The sequence below is a fragment of the Dermacentor variabilis genome, chromosome 7, assembly GCF_050947875.1.
Source record: "Dermacentor variabilis isolate Ectoservices chromosome 7, ASM5094787v1, whole genome shotgun sequence".
In the NCBI taxonomy this organism is placed as follows: domain Eukaryota; kingdom Metazoa; phylum Arthropoda; class Arachnida; order Ixodida; family Ixodidae; genus Dermacentor; species Dermacentor variabilis.
The window spans coordinates 109,762,761-109,780,300 of NC_134574.1; the positions used below are offsets into that span (position 1 = coordinate 109,762,761).

The 17,540-nt window shown below is 45.0% G+C and overlaps 2 protein-coding genes across 4 annotated transcripts in view; one reads left to right on the plus strand and one right to left on the minus strand.

Annotated features, from left to right (window-relative positions):
- The window catches only part of Dhc64C (dynein heavy chain, cytoplasmic), a 111,745-nt gene extending 95,931 nt beyond the window's left edge, over nucleotides 1–15,814 (minus strand). For both annotated transcript variants that reach the window (XM_075698995.1, XM_075698994.1), the window contains exons 1-7: nucleotides 15,432–15,814; nucleotides 9,631–9,730; nucleotides 8,501–8,674; nucleotides 7,535–7,790; nucleotides 5,075–5,482; nucleotides 3,631–3,851; nucleotides 502–667 (exon numbers count right to left, since the gene is read on the minus strand). In XM_075698995.1, coding sequence (XP_075555110.1) covers nucleotides 502–667; nucleotides 3,631–3,851; nucleotides 5,075–5,482; nucleotides 7,535–7,790; nucleotides 8,501–8,674; nucleotides 9,631–9,730; nucleotides 15,432–15,678 — 1,572 coding nt within the window. In that variant the 5' untranslated portion in view covers nucleotides 15,679–15,814. The remainder of the gene's footprint in view (nucleotides 1–501; nucleotides 668–3,630; nucleotides 3,852–5,074; nucleotides 5,483–7,534; nucleotides 7,791–8,500; nucleotides 8,675–9,630; nucleotides 9,731–15,431) is intronic.
- A 657-nt stretch (nucleotides 15,815–16,471) lies between these two features.
- Nucleotides 16,472–17,540, plus strand: part of LOC142587765 (uncharacterized) — a 42,329-nt gene continuing 41,260 nt past the window's right edge. For both annotated transcript variants that reach the window (XM_075698996.1, XM_075698997.1), the window contains exons 1-2: nucleotides 16,472–16,803; nucleotides 16,873–16,969. In XM_075698996.1, coding sequence (XP_075555111.1) covers nucleotides 16,620–16,803; nucleotides 16,873–16,969 — 281 coding nt within the window. In that variant the 5' untranslated portion in view covers nucleotides 16,472–16,619. The remainder of the gene's footprint in view (nucleotides 16,804–16,872; nucleotides 16,970–17,540) is intronic.

Below are 17,540 nucleotides of genomic sequence, written 5' to 3' on the forward strand. Positions count from 1 at the left end.
CAAAGTATGGCCACCTTCTATGTATTCAAAGCAGAAAATTGGTGTAAAAATGTCGCTGAAGCTCCTAAACAAGATATAAATCTAACACACACCTGATTTCTTAGCAAGAAAAATGGTAGAGGTCTAATATGTGTTGCACCATGGCAGCTGGTTTCTTAATGTCAGAGCTTGCCACGCAGTTCTTTTTTAATGTCGACTTTTAAACTCCAAGGCCCACAGTCAGCAAGCAAATATACTAATCCCTTGTGATGGCCAGTTGCATACTAACAACCATGCTGAGGGCACCTTCACATTGTTACACTGCTCACGCGTCGTCAACCATGCGCTGATCGGAGGTATCATGCTTCAGTCTCCTTCGCAAGACCTTATCATGATGTTTTTTTTTTGCCGATATCAGCATGCATACATTTAACAAATATCGGATATAACGAAAGTACGGTATCTTTGCATTGAGCACGACTTCATTCCAATGCGGTTCGAGTGTACGCTCCAGCCTCTCACCTCAATAGCACTGCTGTCGGCCGAGTCGAGCACAGCAGCCTCTGGCAGCTCTGGCTGGTCGGTGTCGGGCGTGGTGGTGGCGCTGCTCTGAACTGTGCGCGGCGCAGCAACGGGTCGCAGCACGCGCACAATGACGGTGCGCAACTGCTCATGCTGGCGGCGGAACCTGTTCCAACGGAGAACGGCATTCCAGCAATCAGTGCAGCAAAAAATTTCCACTTATAGGACGGAGATAAAGTAGCGTCTCAAGTCATTTGTAAGCTGCTCCCAGATAACTGGTAGACGCAGTGCGTCACTGTCTAGAAGACAAGCATCCCCTGATACATATTCAACACAGAATGACTTTTCTTGTTCCGATAGCACACTGCACGGAGAAGAGGTAAACCAGGAAGCTCGTACAATTTCGTCCTTTAAACGATCATGGTGCAAAAAAAAAAAAGAGAGAAAACTACACGTCTTCATATCCCACGGTTCTGGTGGCATTTTTTCGGACAATTATTTTCCTGGCTTTTCTTTTTCGTCCATCAACTGTGCAGCATCCCTAGATGAAAACATTACGGAAGTCTGTCTTCACAAAAATTGAGGCTAAAGAAAGTTTCACGAGGACTATGGGAACCAAACAAGGGTTCTTGAACCATTAAGTTATTCTAGAAAATTTACCAAGGGCTATCTCAAAGAAAGCTCTGGGAAATGTGCGTTCTCATGAGCAGCAGCGGTTATGCAAAATATAATACGATACTGAAAGTAGGTAGGAATACCGAATCAAGGAAAATGCAACCAAATAATCGGTAGTTCTTGACACAACATAAAGCAGGTTACAGTCAAGGGACACGACTAGCAAATGTGATGTTTACTCTTGGGTGAAATCCCAACACATGCATCACCAAGTCCAACTACTTTGTGTATCCTGTCAAAAAGTGCTTCTTTATTATATTGCCTAAGTAACCAAATGGTCCAAATTAGCCCACTACAGGTTTCTATGGAATGAATGACCCTTTAAGTGCCAGCAAGAAATCCAGAGCATTCAGAAAATGACATTTTTTATATGCACATTCAAATAGCAAATATTTTACAGATCTGAAATTATATATGACATGGGGGGAGGAAACTCCAACTAGCCTCAGAAATACACAAATGCAAAACCAGATGGCACCGGAAGAACTCTCCATCCATCTCTTGTGTCCACTGGCACACTGTATCAGAACTCTCGTCAACTGTTGCGCAATCCAACCTCTAATATGTTACACCAACATGCCCAATCGTCAACCTTGGCAAGTATCAAAACTATTGTCATAGTCGGTGAAATCAGAGTCACACATATGTGCATGTAGCACAGAAAACAGTGCCTCCGCTCTGAATGCTTTCATGCAGAAGCAAATCGTCTTCGGAGCTTGACGACTCAAATCAAATGAAGGCCACGCTTTCGCAGCGGGCCCAGCACCAAGCGACTGGCAGCTGCCATTTTTAAAATCTCTACCTGACAAACGTAGACAGACAGAGTCTGTAGGTCCCCCTTAGCAGCTAAAGAGGTTTGTCACAGAACAAAAAATTGGATTTCACAAGCCCAGCCCGTTACTGCGCTCAAAGAACGGCAGAACACTTGGACAAGACAGACTCGTCCTTGGCACTTGTGACGAAAAAAAAAAAAAAAAATGAAGCTTTAACCGAGTAAGGGCACCTTAAGGGTTAGAGATACATACACGCACAGAACAAGCAGTAGACCATAGGCACCGACAACAGGGTGGCTGTGGGGCCCAAGCCCTCTCCAAAGTTTTCCAGAGGGAGCACAGACTCTCCCACCCCCCCCCCCCCTCTCAATGTGCCATTACCCGAACCAGGACGAATTTTTCTTCAACTCCGAAACTTCTTTCGAGGCACCCGTATGGGTTTCCTCTGTAACACTTAGTTACGTTTGGGTGGATGTCTCATTTTCCCTTAATTGATTACTTGTCTCCACCTTGCGGGTTTCCGCAGAACTATTACGTTGTCATTACCAGAGTTCTGTTGCACGCATCATTTTAATTTTCTTTTAAGCGGCCTCTACCTTTTCACCTAAAATTTTATTGTGGCCAAGAACTTACTGCATCACTGTTGGCGTGGACGTGCATGGCTTTTATTTCATACCTTCAAATTGTTTCTGCAAATCCTGACCAACAGGAGGACAAGTGCATTAAAAACACCAGCGGTGGCTACCTCACTCATATTATTTCACTTCAACATATATATATTTTTTAATTTCCACTGTTAACACCATGCACAGTCAATATATTTAAATATATACACAGTTAAATGTTTATTACATTTTTTAAAGTGAAGGAGGTAGCCAACTAATAATTATTTCTAATGGCATGGACAGCTTATGCCTAGAGGATGAATATGTTGCTGTACGTTCACCTCGCTTCAAATTGCTTTGCGTGCTTTTTTTTTTTTGCTCTTGAAAAAAAACTTGCAGACTTCAGCGACTCCTTCAGCAAAGTCTTTTATCAACGGCATGTGAAATGGATGTGAATGATGTGTCTCATTATTGCTTCTTTTTACACTAGGCAACGCTAAAACAACTCGTGAAAAATAAAAACTCTTCAAATAATTTAGAACATTTATTAGGGATGGAATTAAACATCGCCACTTGCATGCAGAATTCACTCAGTAACCGAAATGAGGCCAAGTAGGAAGAAAAATAGAGGCTGCAGTTTTGCCAGAAAGGCGAAGCAGGATTAGGGATAGGGAAGTAGAAGGCAATTACACGAAGGAAGATTCTTACCGTATAAATTTGCGTAAGAGCCGCACGCGTGTGAGGGCCACCGACATGCAGCAGATACTTTACTTATTTTGCCGACAAAGATACGGACACCACGTTCACAGAGTTACTGCGCACGTTACTCAGCATGGCCAAAATTTTCGTTTTCAACCTCGCATGCATGCTGTCGAGGAACACAAGTCGCCGCAAAAGCTCCCGAGGCACGCCTGCATCTTGGCAATGACTGTCAGAATGACCCCGTTTCATTGGTGCTCATACAGCTAGCGGCGATCAGCACTATAACTATGACGCTGACAAAGCAACGTGAATTGATATCGTTGACGGGAAGATAAAAAAATAAAAGGAAAGAGGGAAATGGAAAGTGAACCCACTTGCGCATCTGCTCCATGCGGGCCTGCAGGCGCTTGTGGGCAGGTGTCACGCGCCACACGGTCTTGATGTGCTCGTCGCGCTTCTTCTTGACGATGTCCCGCAGCAGCGACTGCAGCTTGTCGTACTCCTCGTCCCATGCGTTGAACACCTCCAGGCAGGCGCTCATCACTGACTCGAAGTGGTCGAAAGGTGCGTGCATCAGCCGCCGCGTGCCCAGCACCTTGAACAGGAAAGTCGGCGCGTGTTTCACTGTTGGGCAGGTTTGGGAGACGCAGCGCTCGAGCGTTTTGGGCCACGAGACGGTCCTCAATTACCTACAGACTATATTTCCACAACCGAGCCCCGTGTATAAACCGCATACACAATTAGAGGAAACAAAAAATTTATGTGCGTGTGATGTGTGCAGATAACTGCCTACAATGGGAAAACCTTTACGTAAGCAAGTTGGTACCACTTGTGGTTATACTCATTCATCATCTTCATTCACTTTCATTCTTGCTTTCCACCTAAGTTTTGCAGGTTTGTGGCAACTTAGAGAGGATTTGAAATCGCCAACCTGTTATGTGGACACGCTCGATTACTGTACTTACACGAATATAATGTGCAATCTTCTTCAGAGAAAATGAGTTAGAAAATTGAACCTGCATTACGTAGAAAAAACTACAGCGTTTTTGGATAATTTCGGACCTGCCAGATAAATCGACCAATTTAATAGATCCTTTCAGATTTGAATTAATGGAAGTCGACTGTATGAGAATTGTGCCTCTAGTTGGGGTTGCACAGGAATGATAATTATGCTTCTACAGGTGGCTTCACGGCAATAAAATGCGCATTGCTATGATGCCTATCTGAAGGCAATATATTTTAAAGCAACGCAATTGCCTCCATCTAACACACCCGGATCTAGACTGACGGAATTTTCCCCACATCCACATAATCTAAAAATACAATTCTCTCTTACTCGAGTTTCGATGCTGCTTATAAACGAGAAAATATGGTGATTAAAAGCAACACTGACAACAACATCTGAAGACCCTCTTCCTAACCAGTGCCGTCTAACCAATATTAACACCGATCATAGTTTAAATTAAAACGCAGTGCCAGCTGCATGCGCTGGGGCTTGTTTCTTGAGCATGTTTTCAACAAAAGCAACATGTCTACATTTTTCATGCCAATTAACTGTGTTTGCACACGCTGTTTGCAAAAAACTACCACGTCGCGATTAGTTGGGCAAACTGCATCACAGGAAAGCTAGCTTTACAATTATGAATAGACAAGAAATGGGAAAACTGCATCTCACGAGTCGGCCGTGGCAATCCACGTGTCAACGTACAGAACCCATCATACTCAACAGGAGCCCAAGATGGAAGCACAAACACAAGAGCACTCCTTTGGTTCGAACTAACAGAGTGCTCGGCGCACAGCACAAAACAGCTTCTTTACCTTAAGCATCTGGGACATGAGGTCCCGTGAGATGGCCTCAACGAGGCGCAGCGCCCTCTGGATCGGGTACTTGGTAGAGCGGATCTTGCGCAGGTGCGAGAAGATGCCATGCAGCGCAAGCCGTATGCGGTCGAGGTCGGTGGCTGCCAGAAGGTCGTTGAGGGGGAAGTCCTTCATCAGGGGGTTGTAGTCATTGACGGTGGCCAGCGCCTGCTTGAGGCCCGTGTCCGTGTCGAAGCTGACCGTGGCGTGGAAACGCTTGCCCTTCTTCAGCAGGTCCAGGGTGAGGGCCACCTCAAGGCTCTCGCGCTTCTCCTGGATGCGCAGCAGAGCCCGCTCCAGGTTGAGCCAGAAGCTGATCTCCTGCAGGGCCGTGCCGGACGACGGGTCCCGGTCCAGCTTGGTCACCTGTTGCCCGATTGGGAAAAGATGTACCATAAAGAGCAACACAACAGGCATGATGGGGTTTCAAAAATGAACACTCACGAGCTGAAAGAAGGAGAGAGGACACAAATGCACCAGTAGCACAGGCAAAAGCAGTAAGGAACGCATTTTATCCAAAATGAGACCACAGATGGCAAAACAGGCTGGGTCGGTAGGTACCATATTCACTCGAATGTAGCGTGACTGCGAGTGCAATGTGAGGGTCTGCTTTCCTGTCACGAGGGGAAACTAAACGAAAAATTAAGAATATATACATAAAGGCAAACGCTAATGTAATGTAACATGAATGGAAGAAGAAATGGTACCTTTATTAAGAAAATCACAATTCAGAAACAAATTCTCTTTACTTATTGTCATCGTTTGAGGTGGAGACAACATTCCTTGGGCAATATTCTTGGGCGATCCCTTTCGGAGATGGCTTCACATTTGTGAAATTTTGTATGCCTCAGCAACGAAAGCGTCTCCGACAAGTGTTTTTGGTGTTGTGACAAGCTGGTTATCAGTGCCAAAAGCACTATTGGCTGTATACTTCCAGAAGTTCGGTGTCGGGATGAGCAGAGTCTTGTGAAGCAAAACTATCTCCATAAGCGATCACAGGCGGTCACGTCATCTTCGAGCTTGTTTGAAATTGAGTGCTCCTTAAGAAGCCACACAATCATTTAATTCGGAGACCGTAGCAGGCCACTACAAGGTTCATAGAGTGCAGCCCTTCCAACCGGCCTCACATTTGAAGGGGGCCTCCCGCTTGTCCTGCTATCCACGAATCGTTGACGTCAAGCTGCCGAGCCACGGCTGAGTTTCCTTCTTTCTCAGCCAACAAAATTACTCGTCTCTCAAAGCGGGCATCATACAGAATGCGCTACGTCACCATAACGTCACGAATAAGCAGGGTTGAAGTGCAAAAGACCATGGGGTACTGCAGCAGCGTAACCGTAACGCCCGTCACAAGTACAGCAAAAATGGCGTCGATTTTAGCGAAAAAATTCGCCGATGATTACGACCCTTCCTAATGCGAAATTTGAGCACAGCTCCATACGCGTTTTCATTTCGCGCCATATTGGCTGGCGCGGACAATCTGTCTAATGCGGCACATTGCAAATGCCGAGAAGTGCAGCACGACTGCTTCACTAATCTGGAGACCACATGAGCCAGCACTTGGATGACGCTTGGGTGACGCATGGGTGCAAGTTACAGCAGCAGCTGCCGACAGACCTCCCAGACGACATGCGCTACTCTGGTGCCATTTCGTAGCCATTGTTTCCACAATACGCTTTTCTTCTCACTTTCACCATACCCTCTTCCACTTTCCATCTCATGGTTATGATGCACCCTCCTCTCCACTTTCCTCCTTGCATCTTTCATCCCCCACTGTGCTATGCGTTCGCTTTCATCTTTCGCTGCGCTCTAAAAACAAGTTTACTTCGGTAGACTTGCCTATGAAGTGGATCGAGACGTAAAGGTACGGGTTGCCAACATAACGTTAAAGCCCGCAGAATTAGGATATTTGTTTTAAAATTTTGAATTTTGCCATCATTCGATTGTAACACGAGGGTTGAATTCACGCAACAAAAGATAATGAAAAAGAAAAACTCGCATTACAATCAAGTAAATACAGTATGTACCATGTTGTGAAGGAAAGATGCTTAAGCATGGACATGCCACAACAGATAGCCACAATTTGGCCAGAATTTCATGCTAATCCAATTTTCATTACGCACAACACAAATGGGGGCACGCTCAGCTAATGAAGCAAATGCTGTTCACACGTATTCTCTTTCACTAGAACCCCCCCCCCCAACTTGTTTTTTTCTTTTTCCCAAAACAACTTTCGCAACTTTTTTAATTACCTCTGCATGTACGCATTTCAGCTTTATGTCGTTCATGTTTTATTAAAGGTTAACGCAATTTGCACTGTGAGTCTTGCTTCCCCAGGGCAGAAAGCAACCAACCCTATGCACACAACCTACACTAATGCAATTTTAGCCCCCTACAACAGAGACATGCGTACACACGCACCTTCTGGATCTCTCGTATCCAGCGGTTGACTCCATTCTGTAACTGGTTGAGGAAGCTAGAGTCTTCAGTGCGATCGCCAAAGTCGGCAGCCGTGGCTCGGCGCCCCTCCTCGGCACAGCGTTTGATGGTGGATGCGACCAGTGGGTGCACAGTGAGCGTGATCTCCGGAATGTCAATGTTTTGTTGCAGGTGCAGCAGGCCCATCTCCAGCTCTGCTATCTTCTTCTCCACGGTGGGGGCCATCTTGTCTCCATCCCTGTTTCAAAAACCACGTAGGAGTGTCCGATAAGCCCATTGAAACACTAAATTCTCTGTGCTGTACAAAAGGCTCTGCAACACTTTGCTTCCTCTTGAAATTTTTATGCATTGTTCTCTTAGTGACACACTAGGCATGCCAGATTGTTGACAAACATGGCAGATGCCAGAGCATTGCTAACAAAAAGAATAGAATGAGTTCTGTGTCCCTTTAGCTTTAGTTGCAAGTTTACAGATGAGCCCAGACAAAAGGGGGAAAAAAAGGGAAGTAGTTATCAGGTTTAATGTTCGACCCTTCCACAGTGTGTTACGAGGGCTGCCATAGTGGAAGCTCAGGATCACTTGCGACTACGTGGAGCTCCAAAAGCACAGTTTACATAACCTCTTTCATTCCACTTGCATCGGAATGTGGCCAGCAGGGCCAGGTATCAAACCCTCAACCTCGTGCTCTGCAGCAAAATGTCATAGCCATTGAACCAGCAGTGACCAACGAGCCCAGACAAGGCAAGATACAACCACATGAACCGGCACATTAAACCCACGAGTGAAAGGTCGCAATGTTTCAGGAATACCTCCCATACTGAGTCTAGCTTAAGGAAGTACCAGGGAATCAGTATAAAATCCAGAATCGTTTTCATCAAACTAGGCCCCACCCAACTCCAATCCCAGGCCAGCTATTCATGACCACCTGACAAATACAAGGCTGCTCACCTTTCAGCTCGTCCGGTCTCCTTGACGTAAGACTTGAAGTAAGGCGCCACTGCGCTGCTTACATACGAGTGGAGTGTCTCATAAGGCGAGGCATCGTTCAGGTTCATCACCCGCAGCTGGGCAGCAACCTTCTTGTCGGCCTCAATGACCGCATACTTCTTGATGATAACCAAGCTGGAAAGAGGCAGAGAGAATCGGGAATTCCTTTAGAGGTGGGAACTTTCAGAATGAAGCAAAATTTACAAAGGATGATGATGTGCGGTGTTTAATGGCACAAGGGCCTGATATGACAACTAATCACGATCACATCTGTGCCCCATGACCTCGAAAACAGATTATCTCTACCTAGTTCATTCACATTTTGATTGTCGGTGTCTTTGAACACTATTCGATTTAGCCAAATGTCAGGCATAGGACAATTCATAATGTACAGCTGCAGCGTACATTCACAGAAGTTGTGGCTGCTTAGTGGCAGCCCTTTTGCAATTTGCTTTTAAGTCAACCTAGACATAAATGACACGCAGTTTTGTAGAGGTATGCTTAGCACTTTCATAAGAGAAAACAACACACTCAGTCACGCATAACGAACTGATTTTTGTACTTCAAGTAGCAAACTGTACTTTCTGTTGCACTTCTTTTTAGAATCACATTTTTTTTCTTTGCATGAACATTTCTCTGCAGGAATGGCTATTCATATTTTACTATAAATGTTTAATATTTGAGTCTTACAAAACGAAATAACATACAGTGAAATGTTGTAAGATTTACAAAATGATTCGGTCCCTGACTCTTCCTTCAGCTAAATAAAGCATATCCAACAAAACGTTTGACATCTACTTTCTGTGAAAACTTGACGAACAAGAACTGCAATCAGCAATTTCCTTTTTATCAACACAGTGACTGCAATTGGCAGCTCTGACATCTCGTGCAATGAACATCAGATTATTTTGCATTTTATGTAACCTGCTACTGGCGATTGGCATTCTCCGATGCTTATACTACTGCAAGCAGAAAAAGGTAAGCACAAGGTGCTCATGAAGTGAGGCATTATTTGTAAGTATACTGGTCCAAGAAGTCATATCTCAAGCAATTCCTAAGTCCACAGAAATAGTGTGTTAACCTCTACTCACCTGTTGATCTTCGGGTTTGTGAAGTGAACTTCACTGGATATCGTGTAGGTGACGGTCTCTTCCTCAACGTCCCCGCCCCCCTCACCCACGAGCTCCTCATCTGAGAAGGAAAGCAAGTCTGGCTATAAAATCATGTATCTTCTGTCCAATCCTGTAACAAGCAAGTTCCTTTTTCTCGTTAAAGGAGTACTGACGCAACATTTCCAACATCTCTTTCTTTCTTTCATTCTTGCACTAAGTAATGTTTTGGACCTCAAAACCCTAGAAAAAGTACTGGCAAGTCTCGAAGCACCTTAAATAATTTACTAGCTAAACGAGTTTCGGTTTCGCTTCCCAGACGGTTTGTATGTGTATTGATGTAGCAGGTGGTCATCAGGGAGCAGGACCATAGCAACGTTTTGGCACTCACATGATGGTCTGTTATGTTGCTCAAGCTTGTTGTGGACCTAGTTGGTTCATACTGCTTAGGAAGAAGATCAAGCACAAAACAGACACGGAAGAGCGGGTAGAGACAGACTAGCACTAGTCTGTGTGTCTACCCTCTCCTTCCTCCCCTCCCCCTGCATTACCTTCTTCCCAAGTGTTATGCTGCTACATAGAGCCTTGCAATGAGCAGCAGCATAGCAGATGAGCGAACGAGCCAGAGCGAGTGCTGAGATGTCCTGCTCTCATGTGACCCCCTTGTCCATGCCAACACATGAGTGTGTACACTCCTCTCGAAAAACAACACCAAAACTGGTTTGTAGAAAAGCTAGTCAATTATTTTAAGTTGCTCCGAGAATTGCCAGCACATTTTCTAGGATTCCGCGGTCAAGGACCTCCACCTAACAAAAAAGAAAATTAAGTCGAAAATCCCGCATCATTACTTTTTTAAAGTGCCACAGAACAGATCCAAAAAGCGCTAAGGCACAATAGCTCTTCTGTATCAGGTACTGTCGCAAGCAATTTCCAGCAGCGTGTGTCAACTCCTGCTCCCACAACCTCCTCCTCAAGTGCTCTCTCCTCACTACAAGGCAGAAGGCTGCCCAAGAGTGGACGGGGGCAACATCTCTAGTAGTCCAGCTTCTTTGAGATACTAAATCAATCAATCGATCAATCAATCAATAATAGACAGATCTTAAAGCACACCCGCACACTCACAAAAAGAGAACCGAAAGAAAGGCAGCGCTTTTTCTATTCTCTTCGTGTGTTTTGCTGGTGTCACTTCAAGAGCCGTCCATTATGAACACATCAACCAACTAGCCCAACCTGCCATCTTGTTGCAATCAATATTTTTCTGGTCAAACAGTGGACACCTAATGAAAATGGCCATTTCAATTGGACAACCATACGAGAGCACAGTCATTATCAGGCTTGTGAAAGCTGCCAAGCCTTTTTTTTTTTTTTGCAGTACCGCTTATCCTGAGAAAACCATAGAAATTTTGTGGTCAAGTTTAATGACCCAAAGCCACATGCCGGCTTTATGAGACTCCATAAAAAAGTGAAGGGGTTTTACGTGTTAAAACCACTTTCTGATTATAAGGTATGCCGTAATGGGGTGGGGGACTCAGGAAATTTCGACCACCTGGGGTTCTTTAACGTGCACCTAATTCAAGTACACAGGTGTTTTTGCATTTCGCCCCCATCGAAATGCGGCCGCCGTGGCCGGGATTCGATCCCGCGACCTCGTGCTTAGCAGCCCAACACCATAGCCACTAAGCAATCACGGCAGGTATGTGAATCCATAGTCGAGAGGAGGCTCTGGATTGACTTCTGCCACCTAGGTTTCTTTAGATGGACATTATAAAGAGAGACACCATATCAACTTATGTCGATAAAGTATTGCTTCAAAATTCCATTTCTGTTTATTTCAGTGTAACAGGTTGATTACCAGATGAGAAAATGAAGGTCAGGCTTCCGATTTCTGAATTTCTCGCTATAACCTCAGTGCTGGTTGGTCAGTGTGGCAGTGCAGATTTCAGAGTATCTTCTCGTAATTTAGCCGTGTTGGCTCAGCGATACTTTCCAAAACTTGGCACGATCAGTCCTTGGCTCCCTTAGAACACAATGCAGTCCATTTTCACCAATAAAGAATTAATTAGGTCTGACAGACACCATCAAAATCCACGATGTCATGGTGGGCTGGTGCAGGAACTAAAAGGACAGTGTCGTCACCGGCCATTTGTCTCTTTTGGCTTGCCAAGCATCGCAGTAAGAGTGATGTCTTTGGTATTTTGGAAGTGTAATTTGCTAATACAGGTTGAATTATTTCTCTGCTTAGTGTCCCTTTAATGTATACCCGCAGAACAGTAAACAAGCGTTTTTGCATTCCACCTCCATAGCTGCTCCAGCTGGGAATCAAATTTTTGACTTTTTGTTTAGCAGGGGTATGCTACAGCCATTACAACGGGTAGCAAGCCATCGACTCGCATAGGGGTACAGAAAAATAAAAAATTGAAAAAATATATAGCCCTGCAGTCTTTCAAAGATTGTTCAGAGTTATGGGCGACACCCGCCAATGGTTCACTTCCCGGTCACGGCGGCCGCATCTCGATGGGAGCAAAATGCGAAAGCACCTGTGTAGTTAGATTTAGGTCCATGTTAAAGAACTCCAAATGGTACGAATTTCCGGAGTCCCCCACTACAGCATGACTTATGATCAGATCGCTGTTTTGGTACATAAAACCCCAAAATTTAATTTTGAAATGATTTGCGATGGCTTCACTGAAAAGTTTGTTTCCTTGATGCTATACATCCTCAGTTTTTCACTTTGTTGGAGCACCAAAGTGCCTGAAAATTTGCAACCAGTTCATTTTAGGATGTAGTTTGGTAAATAAGTGAATCATGAACATTTAGAAAGGCGTATCACTAAAACTGGCGCAAGATAATATGGGCCTTAACTGCCCCCACGAGAACTTACTTGATTTCTCAACAAGTCCTTGTTGTAGACTTAATACTCTTAAGTCATTGCCAAATTGCAGTTGATGATAATTTCATTTTAAAGGGACCCTCAAATGACTTTGACGACATTGTATTAACGTATTTAGTCGCTAGGGTAGGCCCTTCTGATCATTAAGTGAAGCATTTAAGTGCTCTGCGTAAAGCGTGTAATTTATTATAAGGTTTTAAATATGTATATCGCTGCCGATTGCAGCACGCCACTGCCCTAAGTTTCAGCCGTCCCTGATCAAATGACACAAGGCGACCATACGATGCCAGTAGGGCAAGCTATCCGTTCGGCTGGCCAGGGCGCGTCATCAATAATTTTTCTAACTTTATGGTGAACCAATGTTGTTCATAATAGTCGGTATATTATTTCATTTGTTTTTATAAAAAAGAAAGTAACAGAAAGAGAATGCACAAGGACAATTTATCACTACACTCCAGCACTTCCGGCACACAGCAAGTGTTGTCTGCTTGTTTTACAACGTGCTCCGTATTGATGCGAACTGCGCATTCTGTGTTGGTCTCGATCGGTCTTTTTGCGAGCACCATGGTTTGCCTTTGTGTTGAAGGCTGCAAATGTATTGATCTGCCACATGTGAAGTTGGAAAATTGTGTCCCTTTGTAAGGCAAACATGCGAGCGGAGTGGCTGCAACAGTCATTGTCAGTATCCGATCGGCACCAGCATCTAAGAGTTTGTGGGCGTCACTTCACGCCAAATGATTACTACGTATATAACCCAATACTATTTCGTGTGTCGAGTATTCGGGTAAACGCAAGCATAAGCAGTCAGGGCCCGGGGCATTTTACCATATGGGCGGAGGCACAAATGTAAACAGCCTGCATGGTGCAGCCACCTGGTGGCTCAGAGCTCAACCAACGAGAACTAATACAGCAGTAACCAAGCGTGTGCTACTTTGCTTCTGGTGTAAATTTTTGGAAGGAGCATAATTGTGAACACATTGTTTTTCTAAATGTTTAAGCTGTTTCACACTTGGTTACAGCAATATTAGCTCAGTTTGGCTGGTTAAGCTCTGCACCACTAGGTGGCTGGACCATGCAGACCGATCAGGCTGCTCACCTATGTCTACGCTAAAGCCCCTTCACAGCAATAGAAGTATGGAGGGGCTTTAATTTAAGCCTCCACCTATCCATCAAAATGCCCAGCTTGCCTGTGGTTACCGGAATATCAGACACGCTAGGCGCTGCGACAGAATGCTCATAACGCACACTGCTTCGACAGCTCTTGCTTGGAATGAACTTTCAAGTGGCTGGCGGAGAGGTTGAAGGCCTCGCGGAATGGCTCCAAGACAACCGGAAGTAGACGACATCACGTCCTATCATGACGCAGAGCCAGTGAAGGCAAAGCTTAGCCTTGATCACTCGGCGAACAAGTTGAGGAGAAAAAGCACGGCTATGAAGGAGAGCAACTTGTAATTGTCCGTAGCTCTCTTAGACATACAAATTACGGTGCAAAAGTTTTACTGTAGCTGCACCTTACACATCTACAAAATTTGTCCAAACCATTTCAGGGACCCTTTAACATTAATGTGAGAAGACACAGGAACGTTCAAGGTGCGACGAGTTTCAAAAATTCATACTATCTATTATTGCTACACTGTCTTAGCCACCATATTGGCAGTGAAAATAAGCACTAGCATCAGATTAGGCTCTATAGGTGTCACTGTGAAGCTCTACCTAGCTAGCTGTGTGAAGACTTGGCCTTCATTAAGATTCAGCGCATTCGTAATTTGCTAGCTACAAATTTCGATACTAGTAACAGTTTCATGTGCTGAATAAAAAAAAAAAGAAGTTATTGACGCATACTATAACTAGCTGTCCCCGAATGCAACAAACTGAAGTTTTAAGTCGAACTTCCCAAATTGCCGCACAAGCACACACAAGTGCCAGTACAGCGACTTTTAAACTGAACATTTATTAGAGCCTTCGAATGCATAGACTGCATTTCATACAATGTGCTGCGTATTGTAATGCATGTCCAGCTGCGTTACACTGCAACGTGGACAATGGATGGGCTGAAATGCACAGGGGAGCCACATTGATCATTCGTTTCCAGAAATACTTTCGGACACACACACACACAATATATATATATATATATATATATATATATATATATATATTGTGTGTGTGTGTGTATATATATATATATATATATATATATATATATATATATATATATTGTGTGTGTGTGTGTGTGCGTGCGTGCGCGCGTGCGTGCCTACAATGTGTTTAATTTACCATTTTCCGTCCAAAGACATGTTCAGCCCTGACCAAGGAACTGATACCAATACCAACGAAAGAAAACAACAAATTCCTACGTGTTTTTTTACTACCGTCAAAAACATTTTATTCATCGTAGAAAGGGGCAGTGCAGTCAGTGCTGATGACGTCACTGAACGCAAATCATAAAGCTTTCTGGCTTCACTGCAGTGCATCGCGAGTCTGAATTCACTGGGCACGACCAGGCCCAATGACAGGCCGAATGCAAAAAATGTTAATGACCTCAAATACTCAGACGCGCGCTTCCTCCCAGACACCGAAATCATCACAACGGCGGGAAACGGAAAAAACAGCAAAAGAAGTCTTCATTCATTCGTCTCGGAATAACCGGTTCTGGGGCCCGGCATCTCCCAGACAGGCACGCCTACCCTGACCATGATCTTGGCATGCTAGCAAAGAGACAAACGAAAAGAATGAATGAAAACTATCTGTATACGCGCCTAACAAGATATCCAACACTCGAAGTGTTTCTTTCAAGAGCCGTACCACAGCCAAAACCCACGTCAACGAGTATGCGGCGGTGGCTCTCTTAGGCTTAGCCCCGCCTAAGGATCGGGTAGCCACTTGCTCTCACCCTTGCTGGATGACCGCTGCACGAGAAGTGTCTTGACCTGAGGGTCCGCGATGAACTTGCGGAGGACTTCGAGGTTAGCCTTGTCGTTGAGCGCAGTCTCTAGAGACGGCTGAAGGACCTCATCTTCTTCGAGCAGCACTGGAACCACGCGACGGAGGTACTTGACGAGTGAGCCGACGTCGGCGAGCTCGACATCTTCGGTGGAGGCGACGGGCGGCGCGGTCCCTTCGGCGGTCTCTGCCGCCATGGTTCCGTGATTAGTCGCCGATGTGTTTCACGGCAACACCGCGAGCACGATCATAACACACACGACAGATGTGACGCCCACCGACTGCGTATAGGCAGTCGAGGGACTCCTCTGCTGGGAAACGAGAACTGACGCGTTGACGCGTGGGATTCATAGACAGATGGTAGAAGCAGGGTAAAAGGGTAAAATGCAAGGAGGCAAGAGTACGTAGCACTTGCAGCGCACCAGCGCACGTTACCTGAGGTAGTACACTCTACTCCCTCTACAGCACACCATAGAGTTTCCTAAAAAAAGAAATGCAATTTTTGTAGGAAACTCTATGCTGCACTCATAGTGAGAAACTCTATGGCTGAACTCTACTTGCGGTGACCACTGTGATGCATAGAGTTTTTCACTTTGTCACGGTATCACCAAAATATTACTGTGATGTAAAAGTGAACTATCGATCGCATTGCATGGCTCTATGGTGGCCTTCAAGATCCCAAACCTAATAAAATTCTTAGAAGCTGCATTATAATAGACAATGTTGACTATAAAGTCATAACACTGGCAGTTGTGTGTGCTTGTGTGGCAATTTTGGAAGTTCGACTTAAAACTGCAAGTTATAGTATGCTTTAATAACTTCTTTATCTAACCAAATGTGCTAATTTAATTTGTGCAGCAATTGACAATATTATAACTGGGTGTTTGTGGCCATAGCTTTTAATGTTTGTGAGACTTTCTCCTCATAAAGCGTACCAACTGGCCCGGATTTCAACCCTTATGCTTTTACGCAAGTTCCGGTCTTGTCGGCTTTCATTTCCGGCTCTGCTTGCAACAGACGGTTGTTATTCTATGCAGAGAGTGCAGAAGTGCACATTAGCGAAATGCGTTTGTCGCAGCGGCAAGGCATGTGTTGATGCCTATTTCGTATTGCGGACAGCCAGTCTTGTTCACGGAAAATGGTTGCCTGCTGCGCGGTGAAGTGCAGCAGTTCAAGTCAATCAGGGCACAAGATGTTCCGCGTGCCCTGGGACCCTGCGCGCCGCAGGCAATGGGCAGTCGCTATCCGCCGCCAGACTCCGGATGGGAATCTCTTCATACCCAGTGATCACAACAGGCTGTGCTCTGTCCACTTTGTGAAGGGTGCGTGTCGCGCATAAACACATTTAGGTGCCCCATGTCTCATGGATACTTCCCATGTCCTCAATGCAGGAGCGCCGAGCTATGATCCTGATGACATTGACTACGTACCGCGGCTGTTTTTCCACGACGATGCCAGCAGAGAGCGATCACGTCGCGTTAAAAGCAGGTCTGCACACTTCGAGTTTTGCTACTAGTTTACATTTGTTTCGCCCTCTTGGCAAGATGCGTTGTGCGCATTTTTTTATCGTTGGCGCCATCTCTGAAGGTATGGCCCTTCCCGCAAGATGGCTCCACAGCACTCACGGAGACGGGGACGTGCATGCGCGAATAAAACTTGATAAACTTCATGCACTTTGTGGCACCATGTCTCACATGCAATTATCATAACCTGTTGTGCGTGCGTTTTCTTTGTTTAAATTTGTACGTCTTCTTGTCAAGAACGGCGTCACGCTGACAGGCGCATGCCGCCTTGCATGCATGCCGTTCGTGATCTGGCACTTAATTGGAATTACCAGGCGTGCAACGTTAAGAATTAGATTACTATAATTGTTTGTGGGCAAAATAAGCCCCAAATGTTGGAAACTTTTCTTATAGAGTTCACACGCTCCACACTCTTAAACAAATTTACACCCTTTGGGTCGTATCTTGCCACATAACAATAATCGTCATCTGTCTTGTCCGCATTTCCTTACTTTAACGCTGCGAGCTTGGTACTTCCAAGTCATGAACGACATTGT